Source organism: Schistocerca piceifrons, chromosome 8 (assembly GCF_021461385.2).
Source record: "Schistocerca piceifrons isolate TAMUIC-IGC-003096 chromosome 8, iqSchPice1.1, whole genome shotgun sequence".
Taxonomy (NCBI): domain Eukaryota; kingdom Metazoa; phylum Arthropoda; class Insecta; order Orthoptera; family Acrididae; genus Schistocerca; species Schistocerca piceifrons.
The window spans coordinates 250,211,330-250,238,695 of NC_060145.1; the positions used below are offsets into that span (position 1 = coordinate 250,211,330).

A 27,366-nucleotide genomic window follows, 5' to 3' on the forward strand; every position below is an offset into this window, starting at 1 on the left:
ACTGGAAATGAAGAAAAAAGATCCTATGAATGTATGTCCGGAAACGGATCGTTGCCATCGTAGGTGTCATGTTAGGAGCAGAATGGTGCGGTATTCATGTCGGAAAGCAACCGGCATGGTGTCACTGTGTAGACTTCCCTGGCTTATCAGCAGCTCAAATTCCTGTCGGGTTTTCAGACGAATCAAACTGCCGTCTGCGCACAATATTGCCGCGGTCCACCTGGCAGCTATCATCAGATGAGAAAAGTTAAGCCGTTCTCGCCAATAACTGATTCAAATCACAACCTTTACAAGCAGCGAAAATACGAAACCGCTTCGCTAAAGTAAAGTGCAAGCGCTGAATTGTTGCTGCTGCCCCCTGATGATAGAAGATTTGCAGCACCTGCAGTGGTGAATACTGCCACCGCATATTTCTCAAGTTGTAATAATCGCGTAAGGCGATTCTTTTTCAACACAGCTGTCATTGACGGTACGAAAAGTTTGGCCAAAGTATATTTTACCGCACTCTCGTGGTATTTTGTAAACGCCAGGCTTCGTGAAACCTAAATCATCCATAAGAGAGTCAAAAAGTGCTCTAGTCTTAGCTGGAGGACGGAATATACATCCGATTTCATGTTTTTTCAAAACCCTGTCTATCTCTGCAGGCACGCTCCAAGCATATGGAGGAAAAACCACAAAACTAAAAGTGTCTTTAGCTGATTTAGCTAAAGGTCAAAACTCAAATGCACGTCGAATCAGTCTGTCTTTATACTCATTATAATTAAACACATCCTTAAGATGTTGCAGCTCTCGGCGTAAATTCTCAAAATCCGTGATAGTCTACGCTCGTTTGACCAAGGTCCTTAGGACACCTCTATGTTGAAACGGTGGATGACAGCCGGTAGTATGTAACTATTATCAGTATGTGTCGGTTTCCTATAAACTCTGTGATCAAGAATTCCGTTACATGCAAAAAGGATAACTTGCCTCCTTTTCTGTCTCCATCGTGAATTTAATGTTAGGATGAAGACAATTAAAATGGTACAATAACTGGTGCATAGAATCCAGAATTAGATTTTCACTGTGCACCGGAGTGTGCGCTGTTATGAAACTTCCGGGCAGATTAAAACTGTGTAATGGACCGAGACTCGAACTCTGACTTTCGCGGGCAAGTGCTCTACAATCTGAGCTACCCAAACACAACTCACAGCTTCAGTTCTGTCAGTACCTCGTCTCCTTCCTTCCAAACTCCACAGAAGTTCTCCTGAGAGCCTTGCAGAACCAGTACTCCCGGAAGAAAGGATATTGCGGAGACATGCCTTTGCCACAGCCTGGGGGATGTTTCCAGAATGAGATTTTCACTCTTCAGCGGAGTGTGTGCTGTTATCAAACTTTCTGAGAGGATGTTTTTGGAAACATATCGTCAGCACACCTCAAAAACCAAGTAGGCTTGAAAGAGATGTTTTCAGGGCTATATCCTCAAAGCACCCCACAAAAATATTAGCGACTATGGGCGACAAAGGACTCCCCATAACCACACAGTCAATCTGTTCAAAATATTTGCCACTGATTATAAAGTAGGTGGATGTCAAAACATGACGGTAGAGCTCCGTCCTTTTCATATCAAGTTTTTCATTAATTAAAATAAATGACATTTCAAGAGGGTCCCGAGTAAAAAGAGACACTACATCGAAACTGGAAAGTAAATGGGGTAAATCAGAGGGACCAAGACGAAGTAACTTTAAATGCTGAATAATATCCATGGACTTTGAAATATGCCTTTGTCTGCTGATAAAACTAATAATTCAGGGTCCTCTCTAATAGACCAAATAGCTGCCCGTTCAGCCGAGGAAATGCTACTCTGTGGAGGCTGACCCCGACGCAAAAGGTCAGAAACATCCTGTCTGATCTCTTCCGACCTTTCTTCCGGAAGACGTGACACTGCTTACTCATCGAAAGAAATGAATTCCACGGCGGAAACAATTCGAGAGCGTGGGGCAAAATTTAAACCTTTTTCCGATACCGAAACCGTGACTGCATCCACATTCTTGACTTGCCAGATTTGTCACAGTCCGTCGACAAGTATCATTTCCCGCTGAAATTTAGAGAACTGCCTACTAATAGCAATCCTATTCACATAATCTGTATTGTACGGATGACAGTTTGATCCGGCTGAAGACCCGACAAGAATGCGAAACCGAGATGGTGTTTGTGTACGGACAAACAGATGGAATCGGTCGATAGGTAGCACGGCTACACCAAAATATGTACCCTCCCAGACACCAACCACAACAATCAGACCCTTATTGGACGTTTTTGAGATAATGGGTCCTTTCAGACAGACGAACGTGCAAAGAGGCGGCGGACTGTGCATATACCAGATTTGGAAGGCCCGGTTCTACAGGATGTTGAGACGAACCCTAGTACAAGCTCCTGGTAAATGGCCTGTCAATGTGTTGTAAGCCAAAGTACAATCACGTGTATCGTACAAAACAACCGCTGACATCCCTATCACCTAAAATCCCATGTGTATCCTACATAAACCGCTGATATCCCTATCACCTACAATCCCATGTGCATCCTACACGACAACCGCTGATATCCCTATCACCTACAATCCCATGTCTATCCTACATGACAACCGCTACTATACTTCTCACCTACAATCCCCTGGAGGCCATTGTGAACATCCGTTGTGCAATGAAACTCTGTATTGTGGTCTGGGACGGCTTTACTTTTGAAGAGAACCTCATTACCTGAGGACATCGTTAAGAAAATTTCGTCGTGGTGCGCCGTTCCATCTAGGTTATACGGACTGCCGAAGGTCTATAAAGATGGGATCCCGTTACGGGCGATTGTTAGTAATTTGTTTGCGCCGAATTATGATTTGCAAAAATACAGGGTGTATCAAAAAGAATCATCAGATTTAAGAAAAAATCATAAGTGTTATGTTATTTGAGATACGTATGTGCGGGTCAGTAATAACTGTTGAGCGTGATTTTCGTACTAGGTATGGTGTGGATCCTCCTATAGCACAGAGCATTTGGCAATGGCATGAACAATTCCGAGAAACAGGCTGTTTGTTTAAAGGCAAATCGTCGGGCCGTCCTAGAGTACTGACACAGACGTCGAACGCACCACCGTAGTTTCACAAGGAGTCCGTAGAAATCTGTTTCTCGTGCTGCTCGACAGCTCAACATGGCCCCGATGTCCGTCAGGCATGTGCTCCGTCGACGTCTACATATGCAACCATACAAAATTCAGCTACTGGAAGCTCTTCATGAACGACGTCCGGAGTCCTGTAATGTCGTTCTTGGCAAGATGGAGGATGACAGCTTTCTTCCACGCTTAGTATTTAGTCACGAGGCAATATTTCATTTAAATGGAAAAGTGAACCGTCATAATGTGAGAATATGAGGTAAAAGGTCAACCACATGAAGTTGGAAGCATTGTAGGGACCACACTGGGATGCGAGAATTTTTAAATCAAAGGATTACTGAACGATGGATCGGTCGCACTGGACCAAATGATTCAGCCTTACATTACTGGCCTCCAAGGTCATCGGACCTGATTGTATGTGATTATTTCTTGTGGGGGTTTGTAAAAGAATCTGTTTATGTGCCTCCATTACCACCAACAATGAATGAACTGAGAAATCGTGTAACAGGAGCTGTGGAAGCTGTAACTCAAGACACGCTCGCTGCAGTCTGGGAACAATTTGAATACCACATTGACATATGCCGTGCATCTCAATGGAGGCATACTGAACACCTGTGAAAAAAAAAACTTGTTGAGTTTCCCGGTCATCAAAATACAAAGTTAATTTTGTATATTTGTTAGTTTCAGAAATATAGACGAGTCAAATCGGATAATTCGTTTTGATACAACCTGTATTTAGCGTCTGGTCTCCGATCTCACGTGGAATCGTTGCACGCACATCGTCGAGGTCTGGAAAGTTATTCATAGGACCCTTCTTCATCCATTTTCAGTTAGGAATGCGACCTTAGCCAGCCGCGGTGGTCTAGCGGTTCTTGGCGCGCAGTCCGGAACCGCGCGACTGCTACGGTCGCAGGGTCGAATCCTGCCTCGGGCATGAATGGGTATGGTGTCCTTAGGTTAGTTGGGTTTCAGTAGTTCTACGTTCTAGGGGACTGATGACCACGGTAGTCAAGTCCCATAGTGCTCAGAGCCATTTGAACCATATTTGAATGCGACCTTAGGAGCGTCCTGAAATGCAAGACCAGTAAATATAGTGCTACAGAATATGAATACGACAAAGATGTAAAATACCTGCGCGAGAAATAAATACTCTGTGCAATTTAAGCATCTCCGTACGAACTCGATAACAAAGATATACAGACCGTATTAAGCTAGGGCAAAGAGATAATTATTCCATGTTGGACATTGGATGAGAGATGTTCTATTTAGAATTGAGAGGAGATTGTTGGAAGCCGCCAGTAAGGCAGTAATCTACGTTTTATGGTATTGAAGAAAATAAATATTTATGAAAGCACAAAAGGAGTATCAGGTGTGTTGAATTCACGGCCCTTAATCATTTCAAAAGAAACATTCAGTGATTATAAAGACGCAAGTGTTGTGTGGTTTGATGGTGCGAAGCTGCAGTTTTACACGGTTTTGGGATTCGTCGAGAATATTTCTCCGAAGACCTAAATAATTTAATGAAATAAAGTTGGACGCCACATTCTATACACAGGACACAGCATAGCACTTGGCCATACCGATCGATTTCCGTAGAACGATATACTATCTTTAGCGATTTCAGGTGGAGAAGTTCCAGCAAGGAGACTCAAAAAGATCTGCTGCTGCGAAACACATATGGTATTACCGTATTCTTTAACTTACGTAGAAAAGTAAGCAATATAGACTTCATAACTACCTCAAACATAATTAAAAGGACTCAACTTAAATAAAAAGAGCAAACAGTAACAAGGTATCGCTAAACCAAACCATAAATAAAACTCAATTAATAACAATACGCAATCACAGTAATAAACCGCTCATTAAATAACAGAGAAAATAAAAATAAGAACTTTGAAACCCCTAGTTTGTCATTTTTATTAATGTTCACCCTGTATTTTAGTGATACTTAAATTGAAAACGTACTTTATTGCTGAATTTATGATGTGATTATCGTTTTACTCTAACCTCTTAACACTTTTAAGAAAAAATTGCCATCCTTGTGGTCATGATTATGATTTTTTATGAAACTTAATTAAGTAATGCCTATTTTGTTACTTTTTGTACTTTGATTCAAATACTTTTATTTAAAACTGTGATGAGGAAATCAATATTTACAGTTTTTTAGCTCATTGTTGAGCTAATACCTTCCCTTAAGGTTTAATTTTGTATAACGTAAGGCATATGGGCTCAACATTGGAGGTAACCTTAAATCATCATCATAACTTTTTTACGTATTAGATAATCTTAATTTCTGTAGGATGTTTTCAAATCAATTTTTAACATCGTCTGCCTGCTCCCTCCAAAGCACATTTTCAATCTGCTACCCAAAGGACAGGTTGATGTATGTTGTCTGTTAAACAACCTCTTTTAATTTCTTAATACTTTTCTTTCAATAACTCGAAAACTTGGCTTCACTGATATTTCACAAATATGAGATTCTGTTGTCAGTATCGATATCAACAGTGCAGATCTTCAAGTGTCTCTCTGAGAAGTGTGCTGGAAGCTGCCGGTCAGGATTTTGCAGGAGGTGAGCTGATCAGTGAGCAGAAATGCTTGCGCAGACGTACTTGCAATCGAATACAGCCAAATCGTTTTGAAATCTAAGAGTAAACATTCCAAAGATATGAATTATCGTTACATTTTTTTTAAATTGAAGTTGTAGGGTGGAGTCTTCCCGTAACGACGTTGACGGTGATTGTATAAAGTGTATTTGTTCATGTTATATGTCCTAAATTACACAGAGTGTTAGCTCGATGTGGCTAGAATTATCTGCCAGTTTATACACGGTGGTATACTTCGAACTGCAACATCATTCAACAGACTCTAAGTAGAATTAGGCTACTATCTCTTATTCTCTTTTCATATTTGAGTATTGCAATGACATTAAAGGGCATCAGTCCCCATTGCACAGTGACCCCATTGCACAGTGATAGACCATAAGCTGTCCTCTATTACACTTTGGTAGTTTAGATATCAGCTTAAAAGCGTTTTTCACGTTCACTGACTTTCTGTTATTGATGGTGTGCCTGCTATTTATTAAATTGCGCGTCTTGGGTTAGCTGCTTATTTAGCTTGGTTTTCATTGTCGTAGTCGGATAGCGTTCACCAATTGATTTTTGGGGTCATGAATTTGTTTGTATCAAAGCATAATTTGACCATAGTTTCACCATTTCAGTTCTTCACGGTTTTGCTTACACTAGCACTTCAAGTGACCGCCTTGGTAGCTTACATACATTTAATCAGTTCTGATTCTACAATAAATACATTTTGGTTCAGACAATTGTCATAGATATTTTGATATAAATAATACACAAAGTTTGCGCTTCACACAGATTAGTTATTATACACATTAAAAAACAGACAATGTTTTGAATCTCAGACAGAGACTGTTTGCCGCGCGGGATTAGCCGAGCGGTCTGAGGCGCTGCAGTCATGGACTGTGCGGCTGGTCCCGGCGGATTTTCGAGTCCTCCCTCGGGCATGGGTGTTTGTGTTTGTCCTTAGGATAGTTTAGGTTAAGTAGTGCGCAAGCTTAGGGACTGATGACCTTAGCAGTTACGTCCCATACGATTTCACACACATTTGAACATTTGGAACAGAAACTGCTTATTATGTTCATAATTGGGGTGAGATACACTTGCTGATAAGAGCAAACATTTCTAGTATTTGGTTTGTTACAGTAAATCGGTTACTTACGGTACTGAGTAGACTGCTGTTTTGAGATTAAGTCCAAGATTATCTGTGTGGTGCAATACTTGGTTACAGTGAAAACGAGGGTACCGTAATGGAAGTATAAACGGTTTTAGAACCTAAATGACAAATTAGGTTCGCTTTGTACAATCTCCGTATAGCTGTACTAAAACCAAATAGGACAACTGACATGGGGAATAAAAGCATTGTGTCATTAAGACGAATTCGACTGCCGGTGGTGGATCTTACACGTGAGAGCTTAATTGCTCACGAAGAATTCCTATGACGTGTTCTTTGCTTCGCAAGTACTGCAAAATATTTCGGAATCTTCTTAATGACGATTCACATCCCTTTGTATTTGAGAATAAAGATATTCCTCTTTGTACGAATAATATTTTCCCCTTCGACATCACCTATACGAGAGTTACTCAGTTCCCGGACACACAGTTCAGGCGTTAATAACAACTTTAACACGTGGAAGAATGATCGAAATATTATGACGAAGAACACGGATTTTGTGCGAATGTCGCTAAGAGGACCAATAAATGGGAAGGATAATACGAAGAAATGTTTTCTGTGGTTGCATTATGTCTTCACATGACTGAAGTCCTTGATAAGTCTTTGTGTTGATTATTGTTCCTGCTTGTATCGAGAACATCTGAAATGAGTTTGCAGGTAAACGCGTCTACCCAGCGCTGAACAGACCTAGACGTGACAACACTCATCGACTTTTCGAACAGGAACAGGTGTGTTTCAGCAGGTGCTCCAATTCCAGATGACTCGATGTGCAGGAAGAGCAGCTACCCCGAGACCAGACGTCTAGGTCGCCGTTGGGTATAGCTCTCACGAACCGCTTGTCCTATAACCGTACTCATCCGCGACGTAGGACACGGTGTGCCGTTCTCCAGTACCGTCCGTGTACGTGTAATAGCCTTGCTTCACGAACACTGGTGCACCTCCACCCGCAGGGACCCTATAAAAGCCCTCCTCGTGATGCCCGGGCATGCTGAAACAAAACGGAAACGTCGATTAGTGTGGCAGGCTAACAGCGCGTTGTTCACAGTTCTATGTTTGACATCTAAAGGCAAGATGTGGAAACACCATGTATCCAGAGAAGCGACGAAAGTCATCGGATAGCCATATGCACACATAGAGATGGCGGTAATATGGCGTACACAAGGTATAAAATGGCAGAGCATTGGCGAAGCTGTCTTTTGTACTCAAGTGATTCACGTGAAAAGGTTTCCGACGTGATTATGGCCGCAAGACGGGAGTTAGTTCACTCTGGATTGGTAGCTGGAGCTAGACACTAGGGACAGTTCATTTGGGAAATACCAACTTTCAGGCATTACCTCTCCTCACGGACATCGCAGCCGCCGGTGGGCTTCACATAATGGCCGAAAGCAGCAGCGTTTGTGTGGAGTACTCAGTGCTAACAGACAACGCTGCGTGAAAAGACCGCATAAATCAGTGAGGAACGTGCGACGAACGTATCCGTTAGCACAGTGTAGCGAAATTTGGCGTTGATGCGCTATGGCAACAGACGACCGACGCATGTGTCTTTGCTTACAGCATATCGCCTGCAGCGCCTCTCCTGGGCTCGTGACCATATCCTTTGCACCTTAGAGGACTGGAAAACCATAGCGTAGTCAAATAAACAGTTTTTTATGTTGCTGAGCAACAGCTATACTGTACCTTTTTTTTTAAGGAACACACTTTCATTTGACTGTTTTATTGTTTGTTTGTTTAAACACATTCCATGAGTCGGCTTTTCATGCCATTTTCACGTATTTTATTTTATGCCTCCAATATATGTTAAAGACATAAAACGAAATAGTGGAAAATCGCATAAGAGGCCGAAACCAGGGTTGTACTTAAATAAACAATAAAACAGTCAAATGGTGGTGTGTTCCTTTAACAAACACTAGTCAAATGAGTCCCGGTTTCAGTTGTTAACAGCTGATGGTAGTGTTCGTGTGTGACGCAGATCCCGCCAAGCCCAAAGGTTCCCAAGTTGTCAACAAGGTACTCTGCATGCTGGTGGTGATACATAATAGTACGGGCTGTGTTTAGATGGAATGAATATATATATAACCATTTCCGGTCAACGATCGGTTCAGCTGGACCAGATGAGCCAGTTCATTCCATCTAAACATATATATATATATATATATATATATATATATATATATATATATATATACACTCCTGGAAATGGAAAAAAGAACACATTGACACCGGTGTGTCAGACCCACCATACTTGCTCCGGACACTGCGAGAGGGCTGTACAAGCAATGATCACACGCACGGCACAGCGGACACACCAGGAACCGCGGTGTTGGCCGTCGAATGGCGCTAGCTGCGCAGCATTTGTGCACCGCCGCCGTCAGTGTCAGCCAGTTTGCCGTGGCATACGGAGCTCCATCGCAGTCTTTAACACTGGTAGCATGCCGCGACAGCGTGGACGTGAACCGTATGTGCAGTTGACGGACTTTGAGCGAGGGCGTATAGTGGGCATGCGGGAGGCCGGGTGGACGTACCGCCGAATTGCTCAACACGTGGGGCGTGAGATCTCCACAGTACATCGATGTTGTCGCCAGTGGTCGGCGGAAGGTGCACGTGCCCGTCGACATGGGACCGGACCGCAGCGACGCACGGATGCACGCCAAGACCGTAGGATCCTACGCAGCGCCGTAGGGGACCGCACCGCCACTTCCCAGCAAATTAGGGACACTGTTGCTCCTGGGGTATCGGCGAGGACCATTCGCAACCGTCTCCATGAAGCTGGGCTACGGTCCCGCACACCGTCAGGCCGTCTTCTGCTCACGCCCCAACATCGTGCAGCCCGCCTCCAGTGGTGTCGCGACAGGCGTGAATGGAGGGACGAATGGAGACGTGTCGTCTTCAGCGATGAGAGTCGCTTCTGCCTTGGTGCCAATGATGGTCGTATGCGTGTTTGGCGCCGTGCAGGTGAGCGCCACAATCAGGACTGCATACGACCGAGGCACACAGGGCCAACACCCGGCTTCATGGTGTGGGGAGCGATCTCCTACACTGGCCGTACACCACTGGTGATCGTCGAGGGGACACTGAATAGTGCACGGTACATCCAAACCGTCATCGAACCCATCGTTCTACCATTCCTAGACCGGCAAGGGAACTTGCTGTTCCAACAGGACAATGCACGTCCGCATGTATCCCGTGCCACCCAACGTGCCACCCTGGCCAGCAAGATCTCCGGATCTGTCCCCCATTGAGCATGTTTGGGACTGGATGAAGCGTCGTCTCACGCGGTCTGCACGTCCAGCACGAACGCTGGTCCAACTGAGGCGCCAGGTGGAAATGGCATGGCAAGCCGTTCCACAGGAGTACATCCAGCATCTCTACGATCGTCTCCATGGGAGAATAGCAGCCTGCATTGCTGCGAAAGGTGGATATACACTGTACTAGTGCCGACATTGTGCATGCTCTGTTGCCTGTGTCTATGTGCATGTGGTTCTGTCAGTGTGATCATGCGATGTATCTGACCCCAGGAATGTGTCAATAAAGTTTCCCCTTCCTGGGACAATGAATTCACGGTGTTCTTATTTCAATTTCCAGGAGTGTATATATATAAATGAAGATAGTAATTGTTCCCGAAAGAAGAGATACCAATTATGACTGTGTAGCTTCTCTAGAATAAAAGATAATTAATTGAAACCCTCATCTGCCGACTGGTGATGTTGATGTACCTCGATGGGGATAGCTGAAAATGTGTACCCCGACCGGGACTCGAAACTGGGGTCCCCTGCTGACATCGCAGACGCTCTATCCATCTGAGCCGCCGAATAGCACGACCTCAGGGATTTATCCTTTGCACGCCTTCCATGACACCCACATTTCCAACTGCCCACAATCTACATATGTAATGTTCCTAATAGATATTTGCCCATCCACTCGTTAGTCACGCCAACTAAAGTGACGATTCCCGTAAAAGTTCGGCCAACCTGTGCGCATTCGCACAGACGAAGGTCAATGGCCGGTAGCCTTTAATTATGTATATATGAAGATAGTAACTGTTCCCGAAAGAACAGACACCAATGATGACCGTGCAGGTTCTCTAGAATAAATTATCATTAATTGAAGCCCTCAGCTGCCGACTAGTGTTGTTGATGTACCTCGATGGTGACAACTGAAAATGTATGGTTATGTTCGACTTCCTGGAGACCATTTGTAGCCATTCATGGACTTCATGTTCCCAAACAACGATGACATTTTTATAGATGGCAATACACCATATCACCGAGCCACAATTGTTCGCGATTGGTTTGAACAACATTCTGGACAATTCAAGCGAATGACGTGGCCACCCAGATAGCTCGACATGAATCCCGTCGAATACTTATGGCACATAATCGAGAGGTCAGTACGTGCGCAAAATCCTGCACTGGCAACACTTTCGCAGTTATAGACTGCGATACAGGCAGCATGGCTCAATATTCCTGCAGAGGACTTCAACTGATCAGTTGAGTCCATGCCGCGTCGAGTTGCTGCACTACGCCTGGAGGAAGGTACCTGACGACTTTTGTGCTTCAGTGTATATCTTCTTTGCAGTCTGCAGGACAAATTCAATGGATGTTATTTCCTCATGTGTTGGAAATTTGAAAATTTCGGGTGAGTTCCTATGGGACCACTTATGGGAGAATCCTATGTTCTGCTTAATCTATCTTAAACTAACTTACGCTAAGGACAACACACACACCCATGCCCGAGGGAGGACTCGAACCTAGGACGCGGGGAGTCACGCGAATTTTGGCAAGGCCCCCAAGGCAGCGCGGCTACCCTGCGCGGCTCCTCATGTCGGCCTGTAACCGTGTCCCTAGTTCTAGTCAGTGCTTTCCGACCTCCTCAGTTTTTGTCTTACGCGTTTATTTAATTTTCAGCACATTTCAAAAGCTTCGACTCTCATCCCGTTTTCTACAGTCCGCAATTAACTTCATACTGAGAAGGTTTGAGGAGCGTAAACATAATTTACAACATACTTGCAAGTTATTAAAATTACGGTGGTAGAAAGAATGTGTGCGGCGTCTGGAGTAGGAACAAAGTATAGCATAATTCCTTTTCGTAGAGCAGAGGGGTCATTCTGACAGGTTTTTTCGTCAGATGCTTATAGTACACACTGCTGTGGAATCAGGTGACCAACTGTCATCCGTAGAGACACGTCTGTCTCATCGCCGTGTTTGTCCTCCTTGATGCTACGTCACGTAATCAGCAGCTTTGTAGTTAAAGAAATTACAGAAACATGCAAATATTCTGTTTGGACAACCAGAAGCAGATACGGTCGATCTGTAAAGGAAGCGTTGGGCCTCCTGCCTCGTTACCTTGACCGAAGAAAGCATAAAAGTCAGGTTTGTTTCTGTCTATGTTGTGGGAATACTGGTGTGCCTTGGCCAACATAAATTGGTTCCACATGTTTCTGCAGTGAACAACCATTAGTGTCCCAAACTACTGAAACCATTACGTGGTTCAACATCTTCAGTTTTCTGCTGCGTGTGTAGTCTCCACTTTTGGTACTTCCTCCATTAGACTGTTGTATGCATATCCATTAAGCAGAACGTCCAGGATCTGAATCGCTTTCCGTCCGTGTCATTTCTTCCACAGAACACGTGCTTCCTAAACGGTTTCTAAGACTCTGTCATCCTTTACCTCCTCTCCAGTTTGTTTTCCTATGTTCTATGGCATCTACTAACTTAATTTATTCTCTCATAAGCCTCACCACCATTTCGTTTTTCACTCTCTATCAATTTTATTTTCTCCGTTCTCCGCCATATCCAAATCTGAGTTTCTATCCACTGCCTGCCCTCCTTCACTATCGTCCATGCCTAGGAGAAAGTTAGTAGGATATTCCTGACAAACCATATTATTAACCTTTCCTTTAACTCTAGACTCATAGGGTTACAGAAAATCGTCCTCTTAATAGATAAAGGCAGTTTTGCCATAGCTATTTTCGATTTAATGCTTGTTCTGTCTCTTCCTTTACTTTCTGCTGTACTTCCTACATAATTAAAATCTTGTACATATTTCAGTTTGTCCACTGTCATGTTTATACCCTTTCTTCTCTTCCAGCTGTATTTGCTTTCGTTTCCTTTACATTATTTCCATTCTACGATCTTCTCCGAAAGCACTGATTTCTTCTACCATTTCTTGGAGCAATTTTCTATCCCTGGCTACAGTAACCGTATTACAGGCAAATTTCAAACCCTAAATTTTTCAGCCGCCGTTTTAGTCCCCTGTTCCTTAACAAACAACGCTCAGTCGTATCTTCTACATACATGTGAATCGAGTAGGCTTTAGAAAATATAGTCATATATTTCCTCTTAATTCTGTCCTACTGATGCTCTTACCCTTCATTTTAACTGTGGGCTATAGGATCAGGTTGAAGGAATGCATAAAGCCGTATGAGTTTCGAAACATCTTATTTTTCCTTCAGTACAGTTACAAGCTTTTCCCAGTTCACGTCGTCAAAAACATTATCTAGATCTAGTGTGTAGGCTCTTTCCCTTCACTAAAACATCTCTCCTATAATGATTTCTTATTTCATCCCCTATGCCTGAATCACCACTGAATCCTAATCGACGTTCAGTCAGATATTCCTAAATTTTTCATTCGTCTTCCAGAATACGGAAACTTTGAAACGAGAACAGCTCAGACAACACGTAGCATGACTTCAGACGGATTGACAACGTGTTTCAGCCAACGGTTGAGTGACACAAGGGCATAAAATAAGACGGACAATATTCTGAAAGTGTTGTAACCTTGTAAATGTTCCATGAAACGCAAGAGGTTGAATTAAACAATTAAGTACGCCATTCGACTTCCGCTTCCACACTCCCCTCTTACTATGTGACAAATGGACTGAGAATACTCGTTAATGTTGGATACAATGACGCCATATAATGAAGAGGAAAAGACATTTTATTTCATCTTTATTTCAGTGTTAATTCAGGAGATGCTATGAAGGTGGAGTCCATTTCAGTTATACGTCATTCACGGCTGTCAACATTTTTGCGCGAATGGTTCTACCGCAGAACCAGCCTCTTTATCACGCTCTAATGATGGGTGAAGATTAGGTTGGACTGTGGCAGTTGCAGATCAGAAAATCCGCAGAACGGTGTTCCCCATACGACGCCGCATGAACACTAGAATATCGTGATTGCGCAGGTATGTTCCGTTTTCTAACTGATGTCACAGTGACGGCAGTATGTTTCCGAGCACAAAGTGGCACTGACAATTTCTTCGCGATTACCTGAGTTCATTATCATCTACAGAAAATTGATTGAGAGCCCCGGGCCGCTGTGACCGGGCGGTTCTAGGCGCTTCAGTCCCGAACCCCGCGACTGCTACTGTCGGAGGTTCGAATCCTGCCTCGGGCATGGATGTGTATGATGTCCTTAGCTTAGTCAGGTTTAAGTAGTTCTAAGTTCTAGGGGACTGATGACCTCAGATGTTAAGTCCCATAGTGCTCAGACCCATTTGAACCATTTTTGATTGAGAGCGAGGAAAAACGAAATTATTTAAGAGCAACAGAAATGAGATTAGTGACTTAAGTACTATGTTGGCTGCCTTGGAACAGATGAAGCAACTCTGCTATCGAGGAAATACAATAACGCATGAATTATAAAACAAGGAGGACTGACGAAACAGACTAGAATAAGCTAGGAATAAATTCATTGCAAAGTCATATTTGCTAAGAATGAGATTTTCATTGTGCAGCGGAGTGTGCGCTGATATGAAACTTCCTGGCAGATTAAAACTGTGTGCCGGACAGAGACTCGAACTCAGGACTTCGAGTCTCGGGAGTTCGAGTATGGGAGTTCGCGTCTCGGTCCGGCACACAGTTTTAATCTGCCAGGAAGTTTCATATTTGGTAATATCAAATTTGTTGTTGCTGTGGTCTTCAGTCCTGAGACTGGTTTGATGCAGCTCTCCATGCTACTCTATCCTGTGTATTTATCTCCTGGTCTCCCTCTACGATTTTTACCCTCCACGCTGCCCTCCAATGCTAAATTTGTGATCCCTTGATGCCTCAGAACATGTCCTACCAACCGGTCCCTTCTTCTTGTCAAGTTGTGCCACAAACTCCTCTTCTCCCAATTCTATTCAATACCACCTCATTAGTTATGTGATCTACCCATCTAATATTTAGCATTCTTCTGTAGCACCACATTTCGAAAGCCTCTATTTTCTTCCTGTCCAAACTATTTATCGTCCATGTTTCACTTCCATACATGGCTACACTCCATACGAATTCTTTCAGAATCGACTTCCTGACACTTAAATCAATACTCGAAGTTAACAAATTTCTCTTCTTCAGAAACGCTTTCCTTCCCATTGCCAGTCTGCATTTTATATCTTCTCTACTTCGACCATCATCAGTTATTTTGCTCCCCAAATAGCAAAATTCCTTTGCTTCTTTAAGGGTACTCATTTCCTAATGTGATTCCCTCAGCATCACCCGACTTAATTCGACTACATTCCATTATCCTTGTTTCGCTTTTCTTGATGTTCATCTTATATCCTCCTTTCAAGACTCTGCCCATTCTGTTCAACCGCTCTTCCAAGTCCTTTGCTGTCTCTGACAGAATTATCGGCCAACCTCAAAGTTTTTATTTCTTCTCCATGGATTTTAATACCTACTCCGAATTTTTCTTTTGTTTCCTTTACTGCTTGCTCAATATACACATTGAATAACATTGGCGAGAGGCTACAACCCTGTCTCACTCCCTTCCCAACCACTGCTTCCCTTTCATGTCACTCGACTCTTATAACTGCCATCTGGTTTCTGTACAAATTGTAAATAGCCTTTCGCTCCCTGTATTTTACACCTGCCACCTTTAGAATTTGAAAGCGAGTATTCCAGTTAACATTGTCAAAAGCTTTCTCTAAGTCTACAAATGCTAGAAACGTAGGTTTGCGTTTACTTAATCTTTCTTCTAAGATAAGTCGTAAGGTCAGTATTTCCTCACGTGTTCCAATATTTCTACGGAATCCAAACTTAGACCTTAGTTTCAGGCGGAATTTTCTGAGAACTTGCCCTAGGAGTACGGAAATGCACTTGAGATTCATGGATTGTGGAAAATGCGAAAAATGGAGAACGGAAGAGTCTCAAATGTGATTTTAGAATGTAGAACCATAACAAAGCGGAAAAGATAAATGTGTCAAGAGGTTCTGCTCAGAAATGTGAATGAAGATTTGGAGACCAATCACTAGAAATAGGCTGACGGCCCGGCGTTAAGACACTAGGATATTGCCTATACAGTACTAAATAATTGTAGGGGATGACGGGGCTTGGTGCACATAAAATAAAGATCTGTGGACGTTGGGAGTAACTGCTATTCTGAGATGAAGAAATTGCCACAGAATAGGAAATAGTGGACGCATAATACCTGTCGGAAGACCGATGACAAAGAAAAGGAATTTTTATCTTTCGGCCGTATGATATCGTTTAAAACTACATGGAGTATGTTCTTTCAATGCCTTAGTTTCTACGTGAAACATGCAGGGCCCTCAACAGCTGGCGAAATTTCGTTTATTTGAACATCGTTAATTAGAAACGTTCAAGTGCAATGCACACGAGTGCATCCATAGACATTCGAGTCCCTTGAAACATATTTCACAATCGTACACTCAGTTTCAGAATTGGTACTGAGCGCCAGGTGCACCGAGTGACGTAAAGTGTAGTGAAACAGGCGTTACTTAATTTTAACTGTCCTTCACTAACCTTTAAAGCTCGCGGGTGAAAGAATGCCGTTCACGCCCTTAACTTGTCCCTCTGTACCTGCAGTTATTTTTCTTTTATTGTCTGTTGGTTCAAAGCTTTCTTTTACCAGAAATTTAATTAGTTACGCCGTTCACAGTTTCCAACAGGCATATCTCAGCAGCTGCACGCGTAGAAAACTAATCATGCCAAATGCAGGACGTTATATGTCTTTCCCAAGTTATACTGCTATTCAAGTATTAACGATTTTTACGCAGAAGTGTCGCCGCTGACCTGGAACGACCTAGAATATTACTTCGCACCAGCCTTACGTTTCTCAATTACCTAAGCTTAGCTACAACGAAATGGTCGTTTGTCGTCCTGGCTATATCCATAACTGACTGCGGTCTGTGATACTGTGCCGAGCGTTCAGAACCAGAAATAATTTTCCAGCTCCCGATTTGCAGGGACATGATCAGCGAAGCAACTTAATAATCTCGATTTCACCCTCTGCTTTCAGTTTGTGTTCTGTGCCTTCTGGGTATTTAAAAAAACACTGAATATCTTGCACGTTGTGGACAGTTGTTGCCAATATCGTTGCTAAATTGTCTTTCACTCATCTACAGCCAAATGCTAACACATCCGTGACGCAGGATCCCCTTCTGGAGCCTAATTAAATTGAAAGTAATTCCATTACTTACGTTTCTTCAAGCGCCCCTACAACGAAATCTTCGACCATTCGCAATTTGGCTTAGAAAATTATTTCCGCATCTTACATTTATTGATCCGTTACAGAAATTGAGATAAAGAATGATCAACAGAATCTTTCTTCATGCAAGCTCATAGTCTTTGCTTCTTTTGACGGAAATATGTTTAATAACAGTTGTAATAGTTGTGGCAATGGTCAGTGGAGATTTATTTATCTCTTCTCTAGATAGAGATAGAGAAAATAAACTGACGGGAAGTGTTTCAGCATAAACGCCTTGACAGAAAGCTAGGGAAATCATATTCTATATTGATAATCCACAGAAGTGCTAGAAATTCCCATGTGCAGCAACAATTATAACGCTGACGGAGGTAATAATCCGAATGATGTCTAGACACCAGCATTTTAGACGTAGCGCTTTCAAAGAAGTAAGAAATACTACCAAAATTTGTAACTCATGGAGTGAACTGATGGTGGGGGTGGGGGATCTGCCTAAGTTCGCCTTCCGGCACTCATTCCCAGCCAGTTGGAGGAGAGGGGGAGGGACATAATACAGTGATACCGATTTCCTGCATTTGTCCATGTGGATCCTATCCTCCCACTGACGTCACTACCAACAGATGTTAGAATTCCAAGCAATGTCACCCAATCAACCTCAAACTTGAACGCCACTACAAAGGAAGCAGACTTCGCTCCCAGCAAACTGACATCTCCTGAGGAAGTGCATGGTGTTAATCTTCGAAAGCTTGAGTTTTAAGCTCGATCTGGCGCTATCTGAATACAGAGAAAATCTTATACACATCATGTATATAACTCTAGCCAAAGCAGTTATGGAAGAATGGAAATCACAAGTATTGAACAGTCACCATTGGTCTGAACCATATGAAACTCTTCCTTCTGGCAACCCAAGAGGAGTGAATTATATAATGAACCCACAAACTGCGTTCTAGTTCCGCATCTACTGTAAAATATTGCAGAAGAAATGAAATTTTGTGCTCTACCGGGACTCAAACCAAATATTTACTACTTTCCCTATCCGAGCACTTTTCCAGAAGCGGGTCAGATCTGCATTTGTCCTGGTGTCTACTCTCCCTTTTTCCCCTACTTTTTTGCTGTGATTCCCACACAAAGTGAGACACTCTTTGCTCTGGTCATTGCCTTGAAGTTGCATGAAATACTGTCATGCAGTGTCTGAGACAACTGCCACATTCAATTTAGAAAGAACTCGCAAATTGCGATTATGGTTCCACATCGCCGCGCTGGATTAGCCGAGCGGTTTGGGGCGCTGCAGTCATGGCTGTGCGGCTGGTCCCGGCGGAGGTTCGAGTCCTCCCTCGGGCATGGGTGTGTGTGTTTATCCTTAGGATAATTTAGGTTAAGTAGTGTGTAAGCTTAGGGACTGATGACCTTAGCAGTTAAGTCCCATAAGATTTCACACACATTTGAACATTTTTGGTTCCACATCAGTTGTTGAATATTTCAGAACAAATGAAATGTTATAATGGATCTAGAGCCGAACCGAGATTTCTCACCTGTTTTAAGCAGTCATCTCATCCACTTTGGTTCTTCGAGTACACTTCCAGGAGCGGCCCAAATGTCCATTTGTGCTGTTGTCTACTCTCACTTGTGCTCGTACTGTATTACCGTGACTCCTGCACAGAGTGGGTCAGTGGCAAGCGGAAAATCAGTTATTGAGTCCCGATCCAGCACAAACTTTAATTTGTTCTGAAATATTCTACAGCTGATGCACAGCCGTAATCGCGATTCAGTCTAAACTCAATGCGGCTGTTGGTCGTCAACGCACTGTCTTAGACACTGCACTGTAGAAATGAAGTACATATCGTTCTCTCAGTCACTTTTCTCTGGAACTGAAACAATCAGATTTAACCTCCAAATATGGGGATTCACAGTCGTGATTACCAACTGCGATCAGCGAAGAAGTCCAAGCAGTAGACCTATTTGTTCTTCAGCCGGCTATGTTTAGCATTCTGCACCGAGGAAGATCTGAAGCATTTCCAAATGCTTCTAAGGTTGTTTGATTTTGCTCATCCATGACATTATCTTCCATACACTTATATCCAGACATGTGTGGTTGAAGATACTGGTTTTATGTATTGCGTATTTGGTTTCTTGTTTCTTTATATTGTGATTCTGCCACCAACATACAATCACAGGAACCGACAGTTCTCGACATATAAACCTGTCTAAGCCGTGTAATGATGGTGTGTGGAGAAACTAGATATGGCAGCTGCACTGACTTGATAACTGTTGACAGTACGTTGCAAGAATGGTAAATTCTGTTCAAAGCTCCGCGGGGTAGCCGCGCGGTCTCAGGCGCCTTGCCAAGATTCGCGCGGTCCCCCGTCAGGGACTCGAGTCCTCCCTCAGGCATGTGTGTGTGTGTGTTGTCCTCAGCCTGAGTTAGTTTAAGTTAGATTAAGTAGTGTGTAAGGCCAGGGACGTTGACCTCAGCAGTTTGGGCCCATAGGAACTCACCCCCCACAGAGAACGTCTGGGATACGATGAGAAGATGAATACTTTCACACCTGTCTTCAGGCAGCAATCTTCGTGAACTAACTCAGTATGTGTTCAAGGCGTGGATAGAACTTCCTCAAGATTTCATTAGGAGGCTTTATGCTTCGATTCACAATGGTTCAAATGGCTCTGAGCACTATGGGACTTAACTACTGAGGTCATCAGTCCCCTAGAACTTAGAACTACTTAAACCTAACTAACATAAGGACATCACACATATCCATGCCTGAGGCAGGATTCGAACTTGCGACCGTAGCGGTCGCGCGGTTCCACACGGTAGCGCCTAGAACCGCTCGGTCACCCTCATATTGAAGATGATGATGAACATCAGTACAAATGGAATGGAAGTTTAATCATTTAATACCCATTGTGTGATAAATATCTCTACAAAATGTGATAAATGTCGCACTAGGGTTTTTTGATGTAGCCTTGTCTGTAGCTGAACGTGATGAGTTATCTGTTCTCAGTCATGGGTTGTTAGAATCTGACGAAATTTTCAAAAACAAACGACACGATAAGCTCCAACATTATTTATTATTTTACTGAGACGCTTACACCAACACTTTTTTTTATCCCCAAGAAATACAGTTAATCTGACGACGTAATATCTTTGTGTAAACAGCTAGCTTGGAATACTACAACAGTATTTTACTGCAAAGTGACACGTCTCCTACCTGCATAACGTTTTTCACTAAAATGTTGCGTGTAAGTGAATTTGTTAAGTCCTTTTAGAATCACCGTGTATTAGCGTAATCAATAATATATGGAGTAATCAATAATACAGTACAAGAATAAGCTCAATTTTTTCCCAGAAACACCCCGACAAAATGGAAGGGGAGAGCCAAGCGGAAAACCTTCAGTTTGGACTTGAAGGTTATTACTAAGATTTCTTTTTAATTGTTGTAGTAGCTTAGTGAAAATTGATGCAGCAAAATACTGCATACCTTTCTGCACAACAGTCTAGGAGGCGAGACCCAAACACAGGTTCGATTTCTGCCTAGTATTATAAATGACTGAAGCTGATAATTCGTGGGAATAAGCTCATACTGTTAACAACAAACAACATCAAAGGAAATAAGGATTAAGATGCCAAAGTTAGAATTTCCAGACTCCTGAGCAGGGGTAGAGGAGATCTTCGCTTACAGTACATATTGTTCGAAATACCCATTTCTGAGCCAAAATCTACCTTCGTGAAAGGGAAGAACTACCCCAGGACACAGTGCCGTATGACACAAACGAATAGAAACAAGAAAGTTAGACTAACTGTTGTGTTGAGCTTTCATTTATTGCTGGTCCTCTTTAATGGTGAATATAGTAGCATTCAGTTTTTGAACAATATCCTGAACATGGGCTTCCATGACGGCCTATTGTTTAATCGAACACCTAGTAATATTAACTGTTTAGCATCACTAAACAAATGCCCATTGTGTGTAATCGAAACGTCAGTTTCAGTTGACTGTATGTTAGCAACTGGAAAAACTCGGTCCTGCTGTGATTTAGCACAAATTTATTTTTTACGAGCTATACACTTATACCTCGATCTGCACTATTTGCTACATTCCTTATTTTGGCCCTCGGCACCCTTCTCTATCAAGCTAGTGCCATCACGTAACAAAAATGTTTTACAATCATCCGTCATGGTAAAATACAATTTAGTACCTTCTGTAGCTTCTGTTTAAAGATTATATCAGCACGGTGATTAAAAATTTATTTTCCCAGTTGATGTAGGAATTAAAAAAATTTAATTACAGTGCAGTTGTCTGACTACCGGTACACTTTCAGCGGTTGGTTCAGTGTCTGCAGAAAGCGTTAAAAATATAAATTACTTTCTCCCGCAATAATAAACAACTTCTGTTTCTAAAAGTTGCCTTCGACACTTTCTTTCAAAATATAGTTCTGATATTGATGCACTTCGTCTGTGTATATGACCTTCGAATTACTTAGAGTGTTCTGATACCTGCACAGATTTTCTGTATCCATGAAACGACGGCAGCTTCTCCAATCGTTAGACTACGTATTGAGTTCAAGGATTACACGCTACGTAAAGAAAGGTTACAGTACGTTGCCAAGAAAGAAATGGATTGAATACCGCTAACTACTTAAACGCATCTCGCACCTGCTCCGTTACAGCACTGACGCAAAGCTATGTTTCACTTGCATCTACTAGACACATAAGGGCTGGAGGATAGCCTAGGAATAAAAGCGAGCTTGATCAGGAGGCAGTAGAGGTCTGTATGCCAAGGTCATTTTAAGAGTTGAGTATCAGCACAAACAGACTACGAAAGAACAAGACCCCTCTGTCGTTTCGGCATGTTTGCTTTCTTCTTTCTTCTTTGCCCCCTTCTTGATTATTATTTTCCTTTTGTGTGGCGTTTGCGCCATTTTATTCCATGGCTCACTAAGTGAACCTCCATTTCTCAGGTTCTTGTGATATTTTGGCCAGAATGTACAATGCCTGACAACTGGTAAGGAACAGAGACTTTTCTGTACGGGAATAATCACAGGAAATGATGGACGACGCGAAACACAGCATATAAGCCATAAAGGTGGAGTGGTACATTTACAATGAAAAATGGTACAGACTTCACCACAAGAGGAAGCAGGATAAGAGATATAAATAACGTTCATGTATGACAAGGTCAGACTCCCAACATGAAAGTCGACACCAGTGAGGAAGAGGCACTCCAAAGTCTCTAATACACATTTTGCACGTGATATTCATGTTAACGACCAAACTGATGAGCACTGCTTGTCCGACATTGTCCCACTTCTCTCTCAAAGTGGTTCTCATTTCTTGCACGGTTTAGGCAGAGGGTGTTCGCTGAGAAACATGTCTGCCAACAGCACCTCAGGCATGCTCTATAGCTATTCCAAAAGATCAGTATCTTCACTTTCCAGTGTGTCCGATACCTCAACGATCATGTCCATAAATAGAAATTCGGTGCCTATCGCACCATTAACAGACGAGCGAGATCCAGAATAATCTGCAGTACCTAGTGGTATTCGGTCATTGTGCGTAAGGCCTGCCCACACCATAACATCTAGGCCACGCGGTTATGTTCATGAACGTTCTGTGGTGCGTAACATGTTCCCCTCTTTCTCCACAGTAACTGGTGGTCAAAATCACTTGCCACACTGAAGCGGAATTCGTCGGAGAACATCACTCTGGACCACTGCTGCTGACCAATTAGTATGGTCCCTAGACCAACGAACTGTTTCTCGACGGTGGCATGGTTAAAGTTGGATGTGTTAAATAGGCTTCCGCCGGCCGGGGTGGCCGAGCGGTTCTAGGCGCTACCGTGTGGAACCGCGCGACCTCTACGGTCGCAAGTTCGAATCCTGCCTCGGGCATGGATGTGTGTGATGTCCTTATGTTAGTTAGGTTTAAGTAGTTCTAAGTTCTAGGGGACTGATGACCTCAGTAGTTAAGTCCCATAGTGCTCAGAGCCATTTGAACCATTTTTTAAATAGGCTTCCGGTAATTTCGAAGAATGATTACCTATCGAAGTCGCTGGGTCCAAACGATACATATCGAACATGCGATCGGAAATCGATCATGCGACCCCGGTGGCGGGCCTTGTAATCAATTATTTGTGATCGCCATTTTTATCTGTTTTCCGTCGTTCCCTTACTTGCTCTAAATTACATACCTCCGTGAATTATTTGTGAGTTGCTAGGGAAACCGAGACGATTTATGTCGTTAGTGAATGGGATGTCTGGTGTTCTTGACGTTTCTTCTGCGAATTCTCTGACGTGGAAGAATCTAATTCCATGTTTATGCAGCGTAGAAAATTGTTCACCTTTTTGTACCAAATATGGAGTACTACCGGACGAGGAAAGAAGGGACTGTGTAGACTGTGGTGGTGCGAAGTGTGTAAAACTTCGTAAGAACAGTTTCGATGCTGAATACCGTTACATTTTCATTGCGGACAGTGCGAAAAACGAACGTGTATCAGGAAGAATACATGGTTCGACTCTTCCAAATTATCCATCCAGACCACCGTAATGGAGTTTCACATGACGACAACACCAACGACGAGTAAGGTAAGTCGTCTCCTTTGCAATTACAAATATTTTTGTAACGCTCTCCTTTTGTCGTTGCTGTAGTGACCAACGTAAACATACTCATAACGCCGCCAGAATCACATTTTCGATTTACGATCGCACGTTCGATATGTACCGTTTGGACCCAGCGACTTCGATAGGCAATCATTCTTGGAAATTACCAGGCTTCCAACCATACAAACCATACCGATTTAATCGCAGCAAAGTGGTTCTCATACATAGCAGCTGCGAAGTGTGCAGTGATCTGCCTAGGAGTGAGAAGCCCGCTCCTTTCCGCCACTATGGCTACGTATCGATCCTATTGCGCTGTGGTGGGCCGTCTATGACCACCGGCATGCTTTCGATAGCATTTCCACCTTGAGCGACTTTTTTGAATCACGAGATTCTCCTTTTGCACGCACCCATTGCTGTGGGCACAGTGGTGGCACTTGACCGCCTTTGAGCCGTCCAACTGTTTGTCCGTGATAGTAAACATTCAAATGATTTCTTGGAAACCTATTGCCGTACCACACGGAAGGTCGAACTAATCGGTTCCATATCCACTTTCGTTAAACCCCGTACTGCATGAACTGTCGAATGCATACAGAGCGATTGAGCACAGGCACCGCTACAGTTAATGTGCCCTGCCCTCTATATTCCCTGTTACTATCATTGTTCGGGTGTTACGTAGCAACTGTCGGCTGTCCGGGTTTAGTGAAGCAGTTCGGGTGTTACGTAGCAACTGTCGGCTGTCCGGATTTAGTGAAGCAGGGGATACAACCCGTCGACTTTGACCAATGACGTCATACATTATTCACAGATAACAATTTCTTCACTTTCGGCCATAGATGATAAAAAAGTTCTGTGTTCCGGATAAGCGCTATCATTGTCCATTAGAATAATTGAATGTGATTATAAAAGAGATCGCTACGTATTACTCGAAATATTCTTCGTGTGCATTTATTTAAATAATTGGTTGTTTGCAATTCATTCCGTAATTAATTTCATTCTTACTGATATTGAGCTAATTTGGAATATTAGTTTTTTTTTATTTTAGGACAATTTTTAGTATCTCATTTTCGTTTGTAGGTATTGATTTATCTGTTCCGATGAACATAGATGATATGAGAGAGGCTACGGGCGTAGACATGTTGGCCACGATTTGTTTTTTACAAATGTGTAGTCTCGTTGCCGAGTATGTTCGATGTCGTGATTGCGGCGAACATATGCGCCTCACAAGTGTATCTCGTCGCCGTACTCATGACTTATTCGTATGGCGCTACAGGAAAGACCGGTTGTGGCGGTCCATTAGACGAGGGACGTGGTTAGAAAAATCTAAGCTCGCCTTGAGAGACATTATGAAAATCACGTACTGATGGTGTTTGAGATATCCTGTGTGACTGTGTGTCCATGAATGTCGTATGAGTAAGCGTACAGTTGTGGATTGGTACTCTTTTTGCAGGGAATACGCGAGATGTAGGGGACCGTTGTGGGGGGAGGGGGTCGTGTGTTATGGTCCGAAATGACGAGTCGCATTTTTGCAAAAGGAAGTACAACAGGGGGGGGAACCTCTGGTGGGATTATGGGTTTGGGGGCCTGTAGTTTCAGGTCAAGAATGTGACGATGTTGTGTTTAAAGTAGTACCCAATCGAAGGAAGGAAGTTTTGGTCAGCTTAATTTAAGATCATTTTGCAGATGGTTCCACCGTGATTACAGATGGTTTTTCTTCGTATAGCGATATAGGGGAAAGGGGTTATCAGAATCTCCAATCACAGTATTGAGTTCAGATCATTATCCACAGGGGCTTGCACAAATAGCATAGAGGCTTTTTAGTCAGCGTCAGATCACTTGTAGGGAAGGGAAACGCCGGATTTCCACACTTAAGAGTCGCTTAGACGAATATTCACGGAGGTGCAGTATTCGCCAAACATATTACCCGTTTAAATGTTTCATTAAACGTGATGGGCAAATGGACGGTCCGAAATATGTTAGCTAATTTCACAAAAAGGTGGGAATTTAAGGAGATGGGACCTGGATAAACTGAAAGAACCAGAGGTCGTACAGATTTTCAGGGAGAGCATAAGGGAACAACTGACAGGAATGGGGGAAAGAAACACAGTAGAAGAAGAATGGTTAGCTTTGAGGGATGAAGTAGTGAAGGCAGCAGAGGATCAAGTAGGTAAAATGACGAGGGCTAGTAGAAATCCATGGGTAACAGAAGAAATATTGAATTTAATTGATAAAAGGAGAACATATAAAATTGCAGTAAATGAAGGAGGCAAAAAGGAATACAAACGTCTCAAGAATGAGATCGACAGGAAGTGCAAAATGGCTAAGCAGGCATGACTAGAGGATAAATGTAAGGATGTAGAGGATTATCTCACTAGGGGTAAGACAGATACTGCCTACAGGAAAATTAAAGAGACCTTTGGAGAAAAGAGAAACACTTGTATGAATATCAAGAGCTCAGATGGAAACCCAGTTCTAAGCAAAGAAGGGAAAGCAGGAATGTGGAAGGAGTATATAGAGAGTCTATACAAGGGCGATGTACTTGAGGGAAATGTTATAGAAATGGAAGAGGATGTAGATGAAGATGAAATGGGAGATATGATACTGCGTGAAGAGTTTGATAGAGCACTGAAAGACCTAAGTCGAAACAAGGCCCCGGGAGTAGACAACATTCCATTAGAACTACTGACAGCCTTGGGAGAGCCAATCCTGACAAACTCTATCATCTGGTGAGCAAGATGTATGAGACAGGCGAAATACCCTCAGATTTCAAGAAGAATATAATAATTCCAATCCCAAAGAAAGCAGGCGTTGACATATGTGAAAATTACCGAACTCTCATTTTAATAAGTCACGGCTGCAAAATACTAACCCGAATTCTTTACAGACAAATGGAAAATCTGGTAGAAGCCGACCTCGGGGAAGATCAGTTTGGATTCCGTAGAAATATGGTAACGCGTGAGGCAATACTGACTCTACGACTTATTTTAGAAGCTAGATTAAGAAAAGGCAAACCTACGTTTCTAGCATTTGTAGACTTAGAGAAAGCTTTTGATAATGTTGACTGGAATACTCTCTTTCAAATTCTGAAGGTGGCAGGGGTAAAATACAGGGAGCGAAAGGCTACTTACAATTTGTACAGAAACCAGATGGCAGTTATAAGGGTCGAGGGACATGAAAGGGAAGCAGTGGTTGGGAAGGGAGTGAGACAGGGTTGTAGCCACTCCCCGTTGTTGTTCAATCTGTATATTGAGCAAGCAGTAAAGGAAACAAAAGAAAAATTCGGAGTAGATATTAAAATCCATTGAGAAGAAATAAAAACTTTAAGGTTCGCCGATGACATTGTAATTCTGTCAGAGACAGCAAAGGACTTGGTAGAGCAGTTGAAAGGAATGGACAGTGTCTGGAAAGGAGGATATAAGATGGCCATCAACAAAAGCAAAACGAGGATAATGGAATGTAGTCG

The 27,366-nt window shown here is 42.8% G+C and overlaps 1 protein-coding gene across 1 annotated transcript in view; it reads right to left on the minus strand.

Annotated features, from left to right (window-relative positions):
* Positions 1-7,713: 7,713 nt before the first annotated feature.
* Positions 7,714-27,366, minus strand: part of LOC124712245 (mucin-5AC-like) — a 53,472-nt gene continuing 33,819 nt past the window's right edge. The window contains exon 3 of the mRNA XM_047242539.1: positions 7,714-7,876. Within this exon, the coding sequence (XP_047098495.1) occupies positions 7,714-7,876 (163 nt within the window). The remainder of the gene's footprint in view (positions 7,877-27,366) is intronic.